The following is a 20,114-nucleotide window of genomic DNA, read 5'->3' as shown; positions in this document are numbered from 1 at the left end:
TCCTTGTATTACTTAACTACTTGGCCTGATCCTTTTTAAGTGAAAAGGATTCCTTTGGAATTTTCAGTCTCGATCAACTTCTTATTCCCCGACTTTACAGTGGCAAATTTTTTCGTTTTCTTTGGCTTATTCAAATGTAGGGGTGGGCATTCGGTCGGTTCGGTTAGGTTTGAAGAAATTCGGTTCGGTTTTTGGTTTTTGATTTTGTAAAAGTAGTAACCGAAACCGAACTGAAATAAGTTCGATTCAGTTCGATTTTTCGAATTTCGGTTCGGTTTTCAGTTTGAACATTATCATATTGGACTCCTTCTATGTAATAATACGACCGGCGAATTAGTTGATTTTTCCCAAAACTTCGAAATTGTTGGAAATATTGTGTTTATAGAAAGAAAAAAAAAGACTAAACTTTGCACACTATTATGGATCATAAAATTCAAACATAGTGTAAATTACAACTATGTGTGAAATTCTCCCGGTATCTATCATATATGCTATGGAAGTTTTAATAGACTGAAAGTCTTTAAGATTGGAAAGTTGGTGAACTTACTTAATTGGGTTGAGTCTTTGATAGATTGGACCTAATAGTATTAATTTATTACCTATGGGCTTAGCCTATATATAACTTAAAGAACATATATGCTAATAATTCGGTTTTCGGTCCGAACTAAAAAACTTAATAACCGAAAATCGAACCGAAAAACCGAAATTTTAAAATTTAAACCGAATCCGACCGAACAAACCGAATAACCGAAACCGAAATAAAAAATATTTTTGGTTCGGTCGGTTTATTCGGTTCCGACCGAAATATGCCCACCCCTATTCAAATGGGACTCCTAGCTCTTATATTCTAACTTGATTTCTTCAGTAAGCAGGAAACTATTACTCCTACTCCAACTTGAAGACAAATTCCTCTATATAAAGAGCGTCCAACCAACTCAACTTGTATTGGAATCTATTCTTTAGCTTCATGGTCTTCTTCGGTCCCCCCTCTTGATTTTTTCTTTGGTTGCTAGCACTCTCAAACACCGAAAGATTTCCACTTCGAACGGTGTGATCGACGATACTGATCTTCTATATTGCTGGTTGTTTTTGGTATCGCTCATAGTGTCGGCGTCTTTATTACTTGTGCTTGGCTGGCAGAACTGCTGGATTCAGATACTCAACGCCCTAGCTCTTGGTCGAGATAGAGATTAATGAGGCTCCTTAATTCCAACTTCTCTTTCCATGCTAATTTGTTTTAGTTAACCTTTATTTTACCGATCATGCTAACCCTTCTTTTTTTCATGGAACGTGAGGTTTGGAGAACTCTTACTCGTGCACCAACAGAGCTACCGAATGAAAGAAATCATCTACCTTACTCCATGAAGCATTTGTCCGAAAGCACAAAGTCTTAACTAGTGCATTGAATGCCTCCATCTATTGTAGTTAACGAATCCAACTGGCGGGAATCACAAGTAGAAACTACTGTAATCTACAGGAAGATAGCAGCAAGCTTTACGTCGAAATGAAGCGTCCCGTCGTCATTGATATTGATACTTACGGCTGAATTGAAGCTTTGCACCATTGACACCATCATATGGCATCAAAAGCTTTATGGTGTTGGACCAATTTACATTATGCCAAACTAAAACATCGTGCTACAAGTACCATACCCGCAGAACTTTGTGTTATTAGTACCAATGGCTCTTGATGCAAATATAGAGCTTGGGACCAGATTGGTGTGCTCCACATGAGCCAGAATGTTATTCCTCCATCGCTTGGCAGGCTTCTTCTCTGTCAAGACATCGCAAGAATAGTCCTTCAAAAGAGCAGCGAAACAATGTCCCCTTATAGAAGATGAATATTTGCGCTCTTCGTTTGATGTCTATTCTTTGTCGTGGATCCTCAGGTAACTTTCCATGTTCAAGGTACACTATCAGTGGTTGCCTCCAATCATCTTCTTCAATCACTCGAACAAACGAATGATGGCTTTCGTTGATTTGACGATCCATAAGTCTAGGAATAACCCATCAATGACACACATATACCTTTGTTGACTTATTCTCTCCAAGTGCCATTGTCGTGACCAAGTTAGCCAAAGCATCAGCCTTGCCATTTTCTTCTCTTGGGATGTGGTTTAAGAACACTTGGTCGAATCTTTCAAGTAAACCAGAAGCATATTGATGGTTTGGCAGGTAATCTTCCTTCTTTACCTCGTAACTCCCCAAAAGTTGGTTGATGATCAACTTAGAGTCGTTGTGGATCTCCAACTGTAGAATCTTCATGTCTAATGCCATTTCGAGACCCACGATCAAAGCTTGGTACTTTGCGGCATTGTTGGAGCAGTTTAACCTAAAATAAAGGAGAATGGCAAGACTTGTCTTTCCGGAGAGATCAACACAACACCTTCCCCTACACCGTTACAAAGTAAAGATCCATCAAAGAACATTTTCCATGGTGTAAATTCTTTAATGAACAAAACATCTTCATCTGGAAACTTATCAAAAAGCTCCCATTCTGCCGGAAGAGGGTGATCAGCTAGAAAATTGGCTAGTGCTTGTCCTTTCACAACCTTTTGAGGTGTGTATGTGATCTTATATTGGTTAAACAATATGGACCATCTTGCTAGGTGTCCAGAAAGAACAGGTCGAGTCATCACGAACTTCACGGGATCTGATCGATAGATGAGTTTGATGGCGTATGCTTCAAAATAATGCCTTAGATTCTTTATCGCATAAAGTAACGCTAAGCATATTTTCTCAACATGCGTATAGTTCAACTTAACTCCTATTAGAGTTCGACTGATGTATTATAAGGCTTGTTACTTTCCTTCCTCATTCTCTTGAACAAGTAGTGCCCTAAGTGAACGTTCATGTGCCGCAATGTAGAGTATCAATGGCTTCCCAAGAATTGGCGCCCGTAACACAGGTGGATTCAACAAGTATATTTTGATGCTTTCAAAAGCATTTTAACATGACTGATCCCAATGAAAAAGGATATCCTTCCTCAATAGATGATTGAAGGGTTAACATTGTCCGGTCATATTAGAGATGAACCTCCGGATGAATGTTAAGTTCCCTTGGAGACTTCGAAGCTCCCTCAAGTTCTTTGGCTTGGGCATTTTATGAATAGTGTCAATCTTTGCAGGATCAACTTCAATTCGACAATGACACACAATGAAGCCAAGAAAATTTCCTGAAGTAACTCCAAATGCACACTTGAGTGGATTCATCTTCAAGTTGAATTTTATTAACCTCTCTAAAACAATTCGAAGGTCTTCAATGTGTTAACGCCTACTCTTCAGCTTCACCACCAAGTCATCGAGGTAGCATTCAACCCTCTTATGAAGCACGTCATCAAAGATGTTTTGCATCGTGCATTGGTAGGTGGAACCAGTATTCTTCAGATCGAAGGGCATCACTTTGTAGCAATATATCCCTTTTGGAGTTCGAAAAGCAGTACAATCTTCATCTTTTGGAGACATTCTGACTTGATTGTATCCGTAGGACCCATCCAGGAATGACATAGCTTCGTGCCCTGTTTTAGCATAAACCATGAGTTCAATAATCAATAGTAGAAAGTTATCTTTCGGACATGCATTATTTAGGTCTCGAAAGTCAACACAAACACATATTTGACCATTCTTCTTCTTGACAGGTACAATATTCGATATCCATGATGGGTATTTCACCTCTCAAATAAATCTTGCCTCGATAAGTTTGTTGACTTCGACTTCAATTTGTGGTACTAGCTCGGGTTGAAACATTCGTTCTGACTTCTTCACATGGCGTGCTCCACTTTTGATTCCTAAATGATGAAGGACTACCTTAGGACTAAGACTAGGCATTTTTTTATACGACCAAGAGAAGACATCTTTGTACTCGGTCAATAATTTGGAGTATTCCTCCTCCTCTTGAGGCATAAGAAGCGCACTAATTAAGGTGGGGTGTGGATCTTCTGGAGTGCCTAAATTGAGTTCCTTAAGCTCATCTATAGTTGATTGCCCACCATCTTCTAGTTGAAGGGGAGCCTCGTGTACCTCATCATCAACGTCAAGGCATGGGCTATCTTTCATAGTTATATGATAGGATGTTTTCACAAAGTCTGACATTTCTCTTTGACTTCCTTTGATGGTTGTCATGGCTTCTTTCTCTTTCTCTGCTTCTTTACAAGACTGGTAAGTGTAAACAATGATTCTCCTTTGCACCTTCAGTGGACCATATGTGGATATTGACAAAATAGACTTCCTCTTCATACGTGATGGGAAAGCAGTACATATTTCTTTGTAAACTTCAAAATGACCCCGCTCCTCATGGACTTGCTCCTTATGTTTTGACAGTATCTTTCTAAAAGGTGACTTCCTTGGGGTTCCTAGGCGACAAAGACGAAGGTCTTTGGGGTAGTGGAAAATTTCTTAGATGTTTGGAAGATACACGTTCACCTTTGTGACAGAGCCTTTCAAATGCCTAGACCCAAGAGGTTGAGCCTCCAATGTGATCAAACACTGAAGCCCGTTGTTTTATTTTATTGCCCTTAACTTCCTTCATCTCCTCTACCGAGGTGTGTTGTGATGAATCTATCTCGTTGCTTCTCTTAGAAGAAATTCGAAGAGGCTCTACCAAACTGAATCCCAACCCAAAATTTGGAGTGGCGATGTAGTGTCCTTGCTTTCTCAACTTCATTTGGGACTCATTGAGCCCATGTATATTTTCACTGGTGACTTCGTCTTTGAGTTCTCCTAGTCTTGATGGATTAGATAAGTCGTAACCAAACTTTTCAAGCAGTATGAAGACCTTAGGATTAAAGTGCCATTTCATTTTATTGGCTTGGAGATTGCCCTTAGTAGACTCACACGAACGGATGGGATTTGTGCAACTGGTACAGTCATATGCTCCTTTAAATCTTGGATCGCTATGTGACTCATTTTCTTCTTTGGAGTACATTCTTCTAACAAAGTTTGTCCTTTCTTTCGACGCTCATGCGGCACATAGCAGAAAATTGGATGCTCCTTATCAATCTTCGTATATACGTCACTTTCAAATGATGATAGCTTAATGAAGATTTCTTCCATTTTCTTCTTTGATAACTTGACAGCAGTCCATTGAGCCTCATTTTTTTGATTTTGAAGTGATATCAGCTTTGTGAACTGATGATGGTTTCTCCACACTCGGTTCATAAGAACCTAGGTAGAATTTTGCATCTGCAAAGTGTGACTCTATCTTAGTGAAAATATTGATACATGCATCTATTTTGACTATTTCTTCATCTTTTCGGTACTTCAGACATTGATGCAAATTAGATGATACCACTCCATTCTCATGAATCCAAGGATGTCCAAGCAGTAAGTTGTAGGATGTTTTGGCATCTATGATGTGAATCAGAGTGTTCGACTTTATCTCGCCAATAGATAATCCTAGGAGGATCATGTCTATGGCTTGTTGTCCTCATTGGTTAAAACCTTAGATTGTTAGGTTACTTTTTGATAGCTCATCGACAGAGATCCCAAGCTTTTTTAGCACTATTTTCAGCATGATGTAGACAGCCAAACCACCATCAACAAGTATGCGATTGAGATGTTGTTCCCGAGTGGCCCCTACAACAAACAAAGGTCTGTTATGTGGCTTAGACCCCAGCAGTAAGTCATCATCTGTGAAGGAAATTGTTGCACAATATGTGACAACTTTTCTCCTTCACCTTTTGCTTAGTTGTGACTTTCACAAAAGTTTCTTTCACTGCCATAGATTCTTTAGTTTGGTTCTTTGATGCAACATTTTTCTTGAACTCCTTCTGGTCAGCAAATGGAGATGCATTTCCATGGCTTGCGATGCTTAACTCTATGTCGTGAGCTCGCGTTGCAAGTTCTTCAAAAGTTCACGGTTTGATCCCTTGTACGATATACAAAAGGCCCCCACAGCAGATATTTTTGAAAGACAATCCTTGCAGTCCAAACTTAACGCTCTCCGATGATTGATGTAATCCACCACGGGTACGTCCTTCCTTTGCTTGGTACATGTCAACTTTATCATTCTTACAGTTCTTCGGGTGCTGTAAAAACAATTGAGGAATTCCTTATCAAGTTGATACCAACTAACAATAGACTCGAGCTCCAAGTCAATATACCAATCAAATTCATTCCCTTTTAATGAACGAACAAACTATTTTACCAAAAGGTCACCATGCGTTTCGGCATTGCTACAAGTCTCGACAAAGTGGGTAATATGTTGCCTTGGGTTTCTTTTGCCATAAAATTGATGTAGCTTTGGTGATTGATAATTGGTTAGCATGGTTACACAATTAATCCTCTTAGTATACGTCTTAGAATAGTACAACGAACTTTGCGATGGTCCGCCATATTGATGTCGCGCCCCTTTTTTTCTCGCGAAATCGGGTTTGTGACATTTGGGAGGACAACCCATTCCCTTTTGGGGAATTGGGTTTGAATTGAAGAGTCGCCAAATAATAATTAAAGTGCATTAGGACACTAGGAGAGATTTGTTTTGAGTAACTAGAGATTGGGTAAGGGCTTGAAATTATCCCAAGGGGAAGGTGTTAGGCACCCCTCAGGATCCACTAGTGTGGTTCCCTGCCAGACAATTATTGTGACTTTAAGCGCAAACAATACTTAGGCAAATAAAACTTCAAATAAGAGGGGATTTTGCACATGACGGTTACAAGTAAGAAAACTAAAAGAGTTGATTTTGAAGAAACAGTTTAAAAGAAAGAAACAAAGGAAATAGGAGGGGGTCCTAGGTTTATTAATAATATGGATCACCCCACACAACATCCGGTAATCACTCCTCAGTGAGGGGCTACACGTGATGTTACCGCGTGGTCATCATATCCATATTTACCATTCCCACCCCGTTAAGGTATTAAAGCGCGTAACGGTCTCGTTTACTTATTGCATGTTATTACTCGTCCCAATCCTATCAGTCCCGAAGGCATTTAGGTCTACTAATCCTAAAGGGGAGGGATATTAGGCTTATTTGTGGTTTTAAAGGTAAAAATTCTAAGGCGACATGAAAAACATGTATAGCAAGTTGGGGGAAAGCACATAACAAGCAAAGGCTCAAACAGACCTCCTTTAAAACAAAGAAAGCACATAATTTAGCATGTCTTGAACATACTATTTAGGGTCTGATTAAGAATTGAAAAGTTGAGGCAGGCTGATTTATCACATATTTTCATATAAGAAGTCCGAATTAAGCATGTCCGCTGGTTGTAATTAATAAAGCATGATGCAGTTTATAAACTTTTACCCTAAGGCTTGCCTAAGTATTGGACAAGGGTCCTATAGGCAAGATATCTACTGATTTCGGAAACAATGAACTAAATGCGTACTGGTTAGGAGGGGTTGCCAGCTTATTAAAGAAAAGCAAGTTTTTAGCAAAAGTTATAGGTCCTGCAAATGTTAGACATTGTTATTACTGGTTTTAGGCTTATAAGCGAGTGAAACGATTCCGACTTGATTGGTAGTTCCTATAGGCATGCTTTCTATGAGTTGTTGATTTTAAAACCTTTTATGGACATGGTAAACAATGTAGAAAGCCTATAGGCATGACATCTAGATGCAGATGCAAGATTCAGATTTATAGGCATGGTATCTATATGAGATAATGCAGAATCCCTACATATATGGTATCTATATGAGAGTGAAGAAATTCAAAAATAACCTATAGGCAGGATATCTATATGAGAGTGCAGAAATTCAGAAATTCCTATAGGCAAGATATCTATATGAGAGTGCAGAAATTCAGAAATTCCTATAGGCAAGATATCTACCATTTGCATACATGGTTATCCCTACCTTTTCCACTAGCCATCCCCAAGAGTTTATTACAAGTTATTACAGCCCACAATGAAATAAGAAAAGAAAAATACATCAGAAATTAAAAGTACAAACAAGGAGAGCCTAATTCAGACTCCATGTCTGAAATATGAGATGAACCAACTCCAAGAGATCATGATCCACAGCCTTTCTCCCATTTGGATGTGTCAGAGTTCTCTAAGAGCCTCGTATGGACTTCGGGCAGTGCTCACACCCAAATGTATCACCAGATTAAGACATAGTGCAGTATGGAAGGGCCAGCCCTCAGGTGTCCAAGTTCAAAGGGAACTCAAGGTCCCAAGGCAAGGCTCACAAGAGGAGGCAGAACTTAGGGACTAAGAGAGAGTGCAAGTGCAGAAATAGAATTCTGAGAGGGGAAAGGGAAAGGGAAAACAGCTCACATCAATACACATAGGGGTATAGGAATGGGGAGGTGGTAAAAAGGCAAAAGAAAAGCAGGCTGATGGGCATACCCAGCAATAGGAGATGTTGGCACACCCTCAAGCATGTTTGCTTAGAGGTTAAGACCCCAGTGGATCAAACATAACTCATAGACAACAACTTACATTGCCATGCCTTAAGCCATAACTCAGAACACATAAGGGTAATAGGGGAATAGGGTTCATAACAAACAAACAGAAGGAAATCAGCATGTCAGTTTAAGTGTTGAGATATACAGAAGTAGCAAGCAAACATGGTCACAAAAGCAGTAAATACGCCATTGTTGTGGTGCTAAAAATTAAATCCGGACATACCAGTTTCAAAGGAACAAATAAAGAAAAGGAGTAGGTCTTGTAAACAGGCTACAGTGCAGACAAGAAGAGAATGTTATTGTGAGTAAGGATAAATTCAGAAGAGGTTCTGAATTGTTGTCCTTGTGAAAAAGGGTCGTGCCTTTTATAGTGTGAAAATCATGAGGAAATAAGGTAAGAAAATAGTTAAGGAAATGATTGTCAGTCAATTGCACAAGACTTCCCTTAATTAAAGGATTCAGATTCAAATGGGTAAAAACAATTTAAGGAAAGAAAATGAATAAGCACTTTGTGCACAACATGCAATTAAGGGTAAATACATAAAGGTTATTTAAGGACAGAATTTCTGAAATACGCGATTGCACAAACAAGGCAAGAAAATCAATTAACAGCCAGTAAATCAAAAGTCAGGGATCTTGTATGAATGAACCGAGTCAAAAAGATGGGAAAGGTTTTTTAACTTAAGGGAAATCAGCAAATAATGGAAAGGGAATCAATCCGACCTATTTAGAAGGAATTTGAATCAATCACGAGTTGAAAGCCTTTTTAGAGAAAGATTCATCACATATAAAGAGCACACCAACACGTTGAGTTGAAAGAAAATGTTGTGCCATTGCAAAATCAGTAGAAAAATCCAGTGTAGGATAGTTTAGCAAAAAGTCAGAATCATATGCAAACACGGATGTCCAAACTCAGTTCAGAGACTCGAAGTTGGTCTGAAAGAGTTAGGGGTTCTAAAATAAAAACCCTAGTTCAATTAAATCACATAATCAAACTTGGCAGAACCCCCGAATTCTAGGGTTTCCACCTTGAATCAAGTACAGAGATGAGAAGGCAAGTAAGCGAAACAGACTCAGAGGTTTCAGTTCTATGAAACCTCTTGCATGTTTCTTTCAGCAGCAGAAACTCATAAGAGAACAATGATAGCAAGTAACACGCAGAACATAGTAGCAGAATTCGAAGAAAAATAGAGTAGAAGAAGTTAATACGAAACATAATAGAGAAGACTGATAAGAATAGTAGAAGAAGCATGCTAAGAAATTTTTAGAAGAAACTTTAAACAGAGCTCGGTAAAAGGAACTTAATAAGGAAACTTAAGAACTTAGTAAGAAAATATAGTAGGAGAAACATATTAGAACACAGTAGAGAAAGCATACAGTAGAAAAGCATACGAGAACACAGTATAGAAAAATACAGCAAAAGAAACATGTAAGAATATGGTAGAAGAAAATACAAGAACCCAGTAGAAGCAAATACACATAAAAGGAAAAAAAAGTTAGAAAACACTTAAATACTTTCAGAAAACCCTAGATTGGAAAAGAAAGATTTTGAAAGGTAGTTTTTGAAAGAAAAGTCAGGGAAATCATTTAAGACCTTAAGGAAAGCATGGATCTAGAACAGATCTAAAGGAATTGGAGAAAACCTCGAGGAGTTAGTGTTTCAGAAGAACCCTAGAAATGAGAAAGGCTTTGAAGAGTCACCGCTCTAAGTCGGAGATATCAAAATCAGGCTCGAACAACCATGGTATGCCGGAGCAAGGCCGGAGATGGTCGTGGAACCTCGAATCGATAGAGGTCTGGGTACAAACCTTCAAGTTCAGGCCTTGAATCTTCAGAGATCAGGTGTGTAAGAGCAACAGGAGGTAGGTATAAGACTCCCAAAGCCCTGGAAGCCATGGATTCCGGTGGCTTTCAGGGTGGAAGCGGTAAGAGGCGGCTAGGGTTCTGAGAAGACTCGAGAGAGTTTGAGAGAGTGGAGGGTTTCAGAGGTGGCGGGTAGGTGAAAATGACTTAGGGTTAGTGGGGTTGGTGAATTAAAAAAGGAAAGGAGAGAATGTGGCCGTTGATCATTTTGATCAATGGCCTGGATTAAACGGGGAGCCAGGCGGGTTGGATTTAATTGGGTCAGGGGCGGGTAATTTTATGAATTAGGCTGGGGTTCAATTGGGTTTAATTGGGGTATAATTTAGGCTAAAATTGAAATAAGTAGGGCTAGTATTTAAATAGCCACTTTTCCTTTATTTATTTTATAAAAAATAGTAAAATAATTTCTGAAAATAAATTAAAGGTAATAAATTAATTAATAATATATAAATATCAAATTAAAAATACTGGCATCAATTTTGTAATCATAAACGCAATTAAATCTTAAAATAGGCTAATATTGCAATTATATGCAATTTAGCTTTAAAAATAATAAAATAATTTGTAAAAATATGAAAAAAATTACCTTAGCTATATTTTGCTATAAATACGAGAGTACAATAAATGAATCACCAAAAATGATAATTTGGGAAATAATTATTGGTTTTTTACTGATAAAATAGGGCGATAAATTGGTTTAAAAATATTTTAAAAAATAGAAAAAAATAATAAAACATTTGGACATACTTATATATGCATACATATTCTATTTTTAAAGTATTTTGCATATAAAAATATACAGGAAAAAATTGGGTATCAACAATTGAGCTTTGACGGTGTTTGTTATCATGTCTTGCAATTGTTGGATAGAAAATGCCGCAACTGAAGTGGATTGCTTTTCCTTTCGAATGTTGAACTTTGCAAGCGATTCCTCAACAATCGTTTTTTGCAAGGTGGAGCCAGGTGAACGAGGAGGGACGTGGCTCGACTCTCCAGGTGCATAGGCCTCCAATTTGTTCATGAGTTGGGCGATTTGAAGGTCTTTGTCTTCAACAGATTTCTTCATGAATTCTATAGTTTGTTCCATCAAGGCAAACTTTTCATACCACATTAGTTGTGTCAGTCATTAAGGCATTGACTTTTTTTGAAACTAGAGAATCCACCAAATCCTCAAATTCACCATGGTTGGAGGTTGTTTGAGAAAGTTCGTCAAATAGCGGGAATGGGGTGTTGCCCCCGAAGATTGCGGTTGCATATGTCATGTGAGAACTGCTCTTATTTGCCATCTCCAAGGAGGCGAAGTATTCAGATCCATCCAAGCCACTATACTTGAACTTGCTTCAAGTGATTTGGCCAACACGACTGAGCTTAGAGGATGCGGCATCAGTAGCATTGTTGCATGAAACATCATCACACTTGCGGAAGGCCATTACAGTAGTAGATTTGAAGTTTGTAGTTTTCACCTTGCAAGAAGGAGAAATGAAGGGCAGAATCGGTCTCACTGGGCGTGCCAAAATTTATTCGCAATAAATTTTCGTAGTACGAAAAATGAACTGCAACAAAAAATAATATGAAGAAAAAGAGATTTTATTGATGAATATTTGTGAGTACAATTCTATGTATTCCTTGATTCTCCTCTACGAAATTCTCCGTGATTCGAGGGCTTGAGAAGCGTCTTTCTCAAATGTAGGACGATGCAGACCTCCTTGTGATGTATTTTATCACCAAGAACGTCGAGCAACACTTTTTTGTTTCAGGTTGATCTCCGAGAAGAACTCTGTTGACCACTTCTTTGTTGAAAAACTCTGCACTTAATGATCGATCTCTCTTTTTGCGAATGCCTTCACCAATTGCGGAATGCTCTTCTCCAACTCTAAATGCCCTCAGAGAGTTATGTAACCCCTCTGTTTATAGTAGTAGGGGATGGACAGTCCAACTACATATGAACTCTCTTACTTGATTCTGATTGGCTCATGTGAGTCATCAAACTTATCACATAAGCTATGTGATAAGCTTGCTTGTGATTGGCCAAGACATGTCATTTTAGACACTTGGCAACACTTGATTAGTCACGGTTTTAGACTAAGACTGCTATATTATTTCACACGTGGCGTCATCTTGTTAGCTTTGAGTGTGACTGGATATGCCATGTCACTTAACACATGGCATGTGTCTGGGCTTTAAGATGAAATGGACCTTGGGCTTGAAAATAATAAAATGGACTAAATTAATTTGTAATGTCCAAATTAATTATTTAACCTAATTGAATTTTATCCAAATTTTGTATGGATTAGACCCGATAAATTTTATATGTCTACAACAACAATATTCAACGATCCAAAAAGATGGAATATGACATTAAATAGTAATAAATAGCAATAAGTGGCATTTGAGTAAATAAAACGTGTGAGTCACCCGAAAAAGGAATAAGATCGGTGGATATTCTCTTTGACAATGAGGAATGATTGATAAGCCTTTGAATGCTTAAGTTGTTCTTGAATCTAGTGGAAATGCTAGACAAGAATCTTAGTGAAAAGGTTATTTTTATATGTTTGTAATAGAACCAGATTCTCTCTATAAAGTCAAAGTGTATTTTACAAATGAGTATTTCATGTCCCCTATCATTGTGCCTCTTTTTATATATAGGGAACATGTTCCTAGAATCTCTAATAGTACATGTGCGGAGAATATTCACTAGAATATTCTCTTTTGTCTTATCTTAGAACTGGCCATTATAACTCTGTCTAAGATGCTCGACCTTGACCTCGACCTCGACCTTGAGCTATGGTGACTCTTCAACCGCATCCGTTATTGCTTCGAGGCTACTTTGTACCAAGGCTGATCTTTGTTGGGACCTCACTGATAACACGTAGTGGCCGATGAAGGTTATAATGATACTGACGTGGCTTGCCCATATCAAGGACATTTTTTGGCCCATACACTTACTAGTTTAATTAGATATATTAACTTTTCCGTATGATTCTTCCTGTAGTTGCAAATTTCATTGACTGCCAAAACTCTGAGTGAACTTAATGAACTCCTCTAGATTTATAAATTTATAACAAAAAGAGAAAGGAAACAAATTCCTGGGAAGAACATATAACTATACAAGAGAGTAGTGAGTAAAGGAAATGCCTGACCACTGATCGAGTGCACCTGACTAATATGGTAGGTAAGAGGAGATCATAAGAATTGTGACATTCCGAGAAAAAGCTCAAGTGAAAATGGTATTTGAAAATTAGAGTTGTGTTTGGATATAAATATAATTTGAAGTTATTTTTGAATTTTTATGAGTGATTTGAAGTGAAATTTTTGAAAAATAGTTTTGTAAGACCGCATACAATAGACCCTTGTGGTCCGGCCATTCCCCGGACCCCGCGCATAGCGGGAGCATAGGGCAGTCCGCAGCAGGCTGCCCTTTTAGTTTTTTGGAGTTTTTCAAATTTCTAAGAATTTTCGAAATTCAACTTCAAGTGAAAATTGAAATTTTCATGACCAAACACTGATTTCGAAAAAAAGAAAAAAAATCTGAAAAAAGTGAAAAATTTCCTATGGCCAAACAGGCCATAGTTATTTCAAAAGCTTTCGTTGGAACCAAAAAAGTACTCCATAAATCTCTGTAATTAGTTACATTATCTAGATGTTTCCAAAGAGCATTAGAGTTTCTTTTGCTTTAATATTGTATAGCTTTGCATTGTGTGTGGTCTCTATACTCTCTACTAGACCAATTTAACATGCTAAAAATGAAGTAGCAGGCACATCTCTGCTTGCCCAGCGCCACGGTTATCCAAGGTTAACACACGTCTCTCTACTGTTGTGCGGTATTGTCCAATAGACTTTTCGGTTGTACTAACAACAAACAAACAAACAACAATTACACCTCAATCGAAATTTAGTTGGAGTCAGTGTTATTTTCCTGAATCTAAGCTCGATGCTTAGAGCTTAAGCTCAGCTATGGAGGAAATTCTGTGAAGAACGAAGAATGTAGAAGAAAGAGAAAGTCGGTTGTATTATTTGCTATGTATTGAAAATGTATACAATTGTCCTCTATATACAAGTAATAGCTCCACTCTTAATTAAGCCAGCTGGCATAACTAACTAACAGTTCCACTAACTACACCTAACTGTGGTTACTTCACTAACCCAAGTATGGTTACATTCAAGCAATCTACACTACTGACTCCAATACTCCCCCTCAAGCTGGAGGGTGCAAAATATTAAGAACTCCCAGCTTGCTCAACAGAAACACATGTTGTCCTTTTCCAAGTCCCTTAGTAAGCAAATCAGCTTGTTGTTCTTTAGTTCCAATGTAGTGAGTCTGCACATTTCCTTCTTTAATCTTGTCCCTTATAAAGTGACAATCAATCTCTATGTGTTTGGTCCGCTCGTGAAAAATGGGATTTGCTGCAATTTGCAAAGCAGCCTTACTATCACAGTAGATATCAACTGGTTGCTTGATGTTTACCTTTAACTCTGCAAACAATCCCAAAAGCCATGTCACTTCTGAAGTTGCTGCAGCCAAACTCCTATACTCTGCTTCTGCAGAGCTCTTTGACAGAGTTTGTTGCTTCTTTGATTTCCAAGATATCAGGGAACCACCAAACTTCACTAAGAAGCCAGTTACTGACCTTCTTGTATTTGGGCAAGCTGCCCAATCTGCATCACAGAAACACACCAGCCGATTTGTACCTTCACTACTCATTAATATCCCCATTCCTAGTTTTTGCTTCACATACTTCACTATTCTTATGGTTGTTTCCCAATGAGACATCTTTGGTGATTGCATGAATTGACTGAGTGTCTGGACACCAAAACTTATATCTGGCCTAGTGATTGTCAAGTACAATAATTTTCCTATCAATCTTTGATAGGTTGAGGCATATGTTAATGGCTCATCTCCCTTCGATCCTGTGTATTCATCATATTCCACAGAAGTAAATTTCAGGTTGGTGTCAAGAGGAGTTGAAACTGGTTTTGCTCCTCCCAATCCCAAATCTGAAATCAATTGCAAGGCATACTTTCTCTAATTCAACAATATTCCTTTGTTGGATCTCAACACTTCTATTCCCAGAAAATATCTCAGCTTTCCAAGGTCTTTTACCTTGAATCTTTGGTGCAACACTTGTTTTGTCTCTTGAATAAGTTGCTCACTGCTCCCTGTGATCAGCAAATCATCTACATACACCAACACCACAACTATGTCATCTTTTCTGGTCTTGGTGAACATTGAATAATCATATAGACTCTGACAGTATCCTGCATCAATCAGTGCTTCAGATAGTTTGATATTCCATTGTCTTGAGGCCTGTTTCAAGCCATATAGAGATTTCACTAGTTTGCACACTTTTGTCTCCCCATGTTTCCTGAAACCCTGGGGTAACTCCATGTACACTTCTTCATATAAATCTCCCTGCAAGAAAGCATTGTATACATCCATTTGAGACAAATTCCAGCCTTTTGAAGCCGCCAGTGCATTGACTGATCTAACAGTCACCATCTTTGTAACTGGTGAAAAAGTCTCATGGTAATCTAATCCTTCCTTTTGACTATAGCCTTTAGCCACTAACCTTGCCTTAAATCTCTCAATCTCACCATTTGCCTTGTATTTTATCTTGTATACCCACTTGGAACCAATAGCATTCTTTCCATTTGGTAAATCAACTATCTCCCAAGTATTGTTTTCTTCCAATGCTTTGATTTCCTGCTTCATAGCTTCTACCCATCTGTCATCCTTTGAAGCTTCTTGGAAATTCTGTGGCTCTGTTTCTAATGAGAATTTTGTTAGAAAGCTTCTATATTATGCTGATAGGTTATCATAAGATACATAGTTTGATAGTGGATATATTGTAGTGTGTGCATGCTTCCTTGTCACATAGTCCTGATGCCACAAAGGTGGTTTTGAGGTTCTTCCTGATCTTCTCAATTCACTTTCACTATCCATTGTATCGTCTGCAGCTTGTACTTCTTGTGATATACAATCAACATTCTCAAGTGTCTCATGAGTGACATTGTCATTGTTTGATGCACCATCCACAATACCTATGGCATCAGTATCATGGGCATCCTGAATGTTAATGTCTGCATCATGTGAATCAACAACTTCATCATGGGTAGCATATACTGCATCATTGATCACAGTTTCCTGGTGAGCTGCATGAGCTAGTGAGTGTCTCCCCCTGTCAGGAGCTACACCAAGACCAAGAGGCAGGTGAAGAGGTGTTGGAACAAAAGTAAAAGGAGTTGGTGCAGGCAAATAAATGTTCCTTAAACACCACATCCCTGCTCACAAAAAATTATTTAGTAGTTAGATCAAGAAGTTTATAACCCTTCTGAGATGAAGAGTACCCTAGGAAAACAGCTGCCCTGGCTCTTGCCCCAAACTTATCATTTTTCACAAGGTTGGTGGCATAACAGAGGCAACCAAGAACTCTCAGATGATCAATGGATGGTGGCTTTCTATATAATAGTTCATATGGTGTCTTCCCTTGTAAAACTTCACTGGGCATTCTATTGATCAAGTAAATAGCTCCTTCTACACATTCACCCCAATATCTAGCTGGTATGCAGGCCTAAAACTTCAATGCTCTAGCTATGTATAATATGTGCCTATGTTTTCTTTCTATGATGCCATTTTGTTGTGGAGTGTATACACAACTACTTTGATGTAATATCCCATAGGAGTCAAGCAGTGCATTACAATGTTGATTAAAGAATTCTGTCCCATTGTCTATCCTAATTATCTTTAGGACTGCAGCAAACTAAGTTTTAACAAAAGAAAGGAAATGCTTCAACACAACAATCACATCACTTTTCAGCTACAACAAATATATCCATGTAAACCTTGTATTGTCATCAACAACAGTAAGAAAGAAATGCTTCCTGTCATGAGTAGGGGTTCTATAGGGACCTCATACATCCATATGCACTAGCTCCAATGGTTTCTCACTTCTAGAGTTACTAATAGGAAACACAAGTCTACTTTTCTTTGCTAATGGACAAATAGGACATTCCTTATTTATGAAAGCATCTAACATCTTATTTTTTAAAAACTGCATATTCTTCATGGTATTGACTGAAGCATGCCCAAATCTTCTATGCCAAAGATTGCTATCTGCCTTCTTTCTTTGAACAACAATGTTTGCTTTTGAACTTGCTAACTCTTCTCCAGTTCTTTTCTATTTCACAATGTATAGGTCACCTTCTTCTCTACCAATCTCCCTCACCCTGCCATTGTAAAGATCCTGGAATACACAAAAATCAGGAAAGAAATTGACAGAGCAAGAGAGTGCCTTGGTTAATTTTGACACCGACAACAAGTTGAACTTGAAGTTTGGGACATATAATACCTGATCCACCTGTATTTTGTCTAAGAAATCTGCTATTCCCATATGAGTTATTTTAGCCTTTTCTCCATTAGGCAAATTCACTTGATCCTTGTTACACGAGTCTAACTTAGTGTGAGTTCTAAGCATATTTAAATCTGCAGTAATATGATGTGAAGCACATGAATCTATGATCCATTCTCCATAACACACATCAGCCATTAAACATGTAGTGATATCTGTCATGTTTGCTTGTGGATTAGTGGTTTCCTTGTTCAGTATCCCCAGAATCTGCTTGTATTGATCCTCTGTAAAGTAGGAACCAAACTTTGGTGGCTCAGAACTGTTTCCTCCTTCCATTCCCTCTGACCTTTTATCTAATTCAGCATTTCTAGTCACACTGTTAGCTGCGTACTTCTTCTTTCCCTTGAAGTCACTTGGATAACCATTCAATTTGTAGCAATTTTCCTTCAAATGACCTTTCATATTGCAATAGTCACATTGCATAAAAGGTTTTTTCCCTCTGTAAGGTTGTCCTCGACCAACCTGCATAGCCATTGGATCTGCCTTCCCTGTCAGTGCTGGAAACAGATTGGATCTTTGACTTTTATCCTCGATAATCATAGCATATGCCTGATTCAAGGTAGGTTCAACAGTCTTTATAAGAATATGCCTTCGTGCCTGCTCATATGACTCATTAAGTCCACTAAGGAATTGAAGTAACCTCTGACGATGCAGATGCTCAATGTAATCTCTCGATTTTGGGCAGTCAGAGCCTGGTGAAGGCACTAGGGCATCATACTCTGCCCATAACTCCTTCAGTTTGGTGAAATATGCTGCAACTGAATCAGTTCCTTGTGAAATTGTGGCAATTTCTCTATGTTCGATGCATAAACAATCCCGCTAAGAAGATTTGACGACACTGTGTTCATGATCCAAGATAAGACAATCGCATTGCAAATTTCCCAATCTTCATGCAATTTAGCCTTAAATTGATCCTTTGTGCAAGTGCCAGTCACAAACCCTAATTCTCTCTTAGCTTGAAGGGCAATTTGCATCGTTCTACGCCAAAGACCGTAATTTTCAGATCCTGTTAGCTTCACCGGAATCAAAATCGAGCCAGGAGTGTCTGAAGGATGTACGAAGAGTGGATGAGTGTGATCAATTTTTTCTTCTTTCTCATCTCCCATTGTTGAGCAAAAAAAAAAGAGAATCGACTTTGAAAGAGGAAAAACTAGATCTGAAATATGTGGAATTGTACAACAAGCGTGTGACCCAGTCGTTACTGCTCTGATACCATGTTATTTTCCTGAATCTAAGATTGATGCTCAGAGCTTAAGCTCAGCTATGGAGGAAATTCTGTGAAGAACGAAGAATGTAGAAGAAAGAGAAAGAGAAAGTCGGTTGTATTATTTGCTATGTATTGAAAATGTATACAATTGTCCTCTATATACAAGTAATAGCTCCACTCTTAATTAAGCCAACTGGCACAACTAACTAACAGTTCCACTAACTACACCTAAATGTGGTTACTTCACTAACCCAAGTATGGTTACATTCAAGCTATCTACACTACTGATTCCAATAGTCAGCCATATAAATGGTCGCTATTCATGTCATCAATTAGCGGAGTACATTTTTTTATGTACTTTTAAGGTCCTCCATATAGGAGAAGTTTATAGTGTGCCTCACAACTGTCATTATGCTTTTTTTATCTTAAAAATTTGTGGACTCATATCTTATACTTTTTGATTCACAAAAATCTGAGTCCACAAAATTGTGAGTCAAAAAGAGGTCTCACACAATTAATATAAGTTGTTAGTTGTGTAAAGTACAAAATAAAATTTTTTGCTGTAGACCCTGATATCAGTGACATAGAGAAGAGAAATGCTATGTTAAAGCAGGATGTATGTTATATACTGCGTGCCTCGTGGCAATTCGAATCTTAAAAAGACAAATTACCAACTACTGCGCCTGCTTTTGATACAGATTCACTTTTTCAGAAAGCAACCAACAACTTCAGATGATACTACCTTTAAAGCAATGTTAAATTTTGGAGAAAATGGAAAAAAATTCAGCATTAAAAATCAGCTAGCTCCATCAAGCCATGTTCTTGAGAAAGTTTTCCAATAGATAATTAATCTTGGGATTAAATTTAAGATGAGTTTATCCCTTGTTTGGTTGGGATAAATCGTAATATAATTAATCTGTAGATTAATTATCCGGAGATTGTAGTATTTTTTATCCCTATTAGAGGGTGAAATAACTAATCCCGGGATAATTATTCAAGAAATAACTTGTTTCCCAACCAAACGACCCCTTACTTCTTACCACGAATCTCAAAGGAAAAATGACATTGTATAGCAGCTGTAAAAATAATATAAAATTTGTATATATATATATATATATATATACAAAAATTATATAAATTTTATATACTTTTCCGACTAGCAGATATAAATAGTTTCTGACACCGGCTAAAATGATAATACCCCAATCTCAAAAGCTTCCACTCCACTGGGCCTTGGTGCTTAGTAGTCTTGTACTCCCACTTCACTTTACTAAATGCATATTCATAAATCAATTTCAT

General features: G+C 38.0%; 1 protein-coding gene across 1 annotated transcript; it reads right to left on the bottom strand.

Moving 5' to 3' along the window:
- Window positions 1–17,377: 17,377 nt before the first annotated feature.
- LOC138876181 (uncharacterized) lies at window positions 17,378–18,714 on the bottom strand. Its single transcript, XM_070155085.1, has 3 exons — window positions 18,472–18,714; window positions 17,549–18,427; window positions 17,378–17,443 (listed from the first exon to the last, which is right to left on the bottom strand). The coding sequence occupies exons 1-3, from the start codon at window positions 18,712–18,714 to the stop codon at window positions 17,378–17,380; spliced, it is 1,188 nt and encodes a 395-aa protein (XP_070011186.1).
- Between the last annotated feature and the right edge of the window lie 1,400 nt (window positions 18,715–20,114).

The sequence above is a fragment of the Nicotiana sylvestris genome, chromosome 8 (assembly GCF_000393655.2).
Source record: "Nicotiana sylvestris chromosome 8, ASM39365v2, whole genome shotgun sequence".
NCBI lineage: Eukaryota > Viridiplantae > Streptophyta > Magnoliopsida > Solanales > Solanaceae > Nicotiana > Nicotiana sylvestris.
Note: the sequence above shows the minus strand (reverse complement) of the source record. Positions and strands in the feature narration are given on the sequence as shown.

Excerpts from the sequence above, each read along its gene's own strand:
- LOC138876181 (XM_070155085.1), bottom strand. The coding sequence starts at position 18,714 with ATGGGAGATGAGAAAGAAGAAAAAATTGATCACACTCATCCACTCTTC. Across the intron at positions 18,428-18,471 it reads GGGAAATTTGCAATGCGATT|CGGGATTGTTTATGCATCGA; the intron begins GTCTTATCTTGG and ends AAATCTTCTTAG. Across the intron at positions 17,444-17,548 it reads ACAAAATACAGGTGGATCAG|GATCTTTACAATGGCAGGGT; the intron begins GTATTATATGTC and ends TGTGTATTCCAG.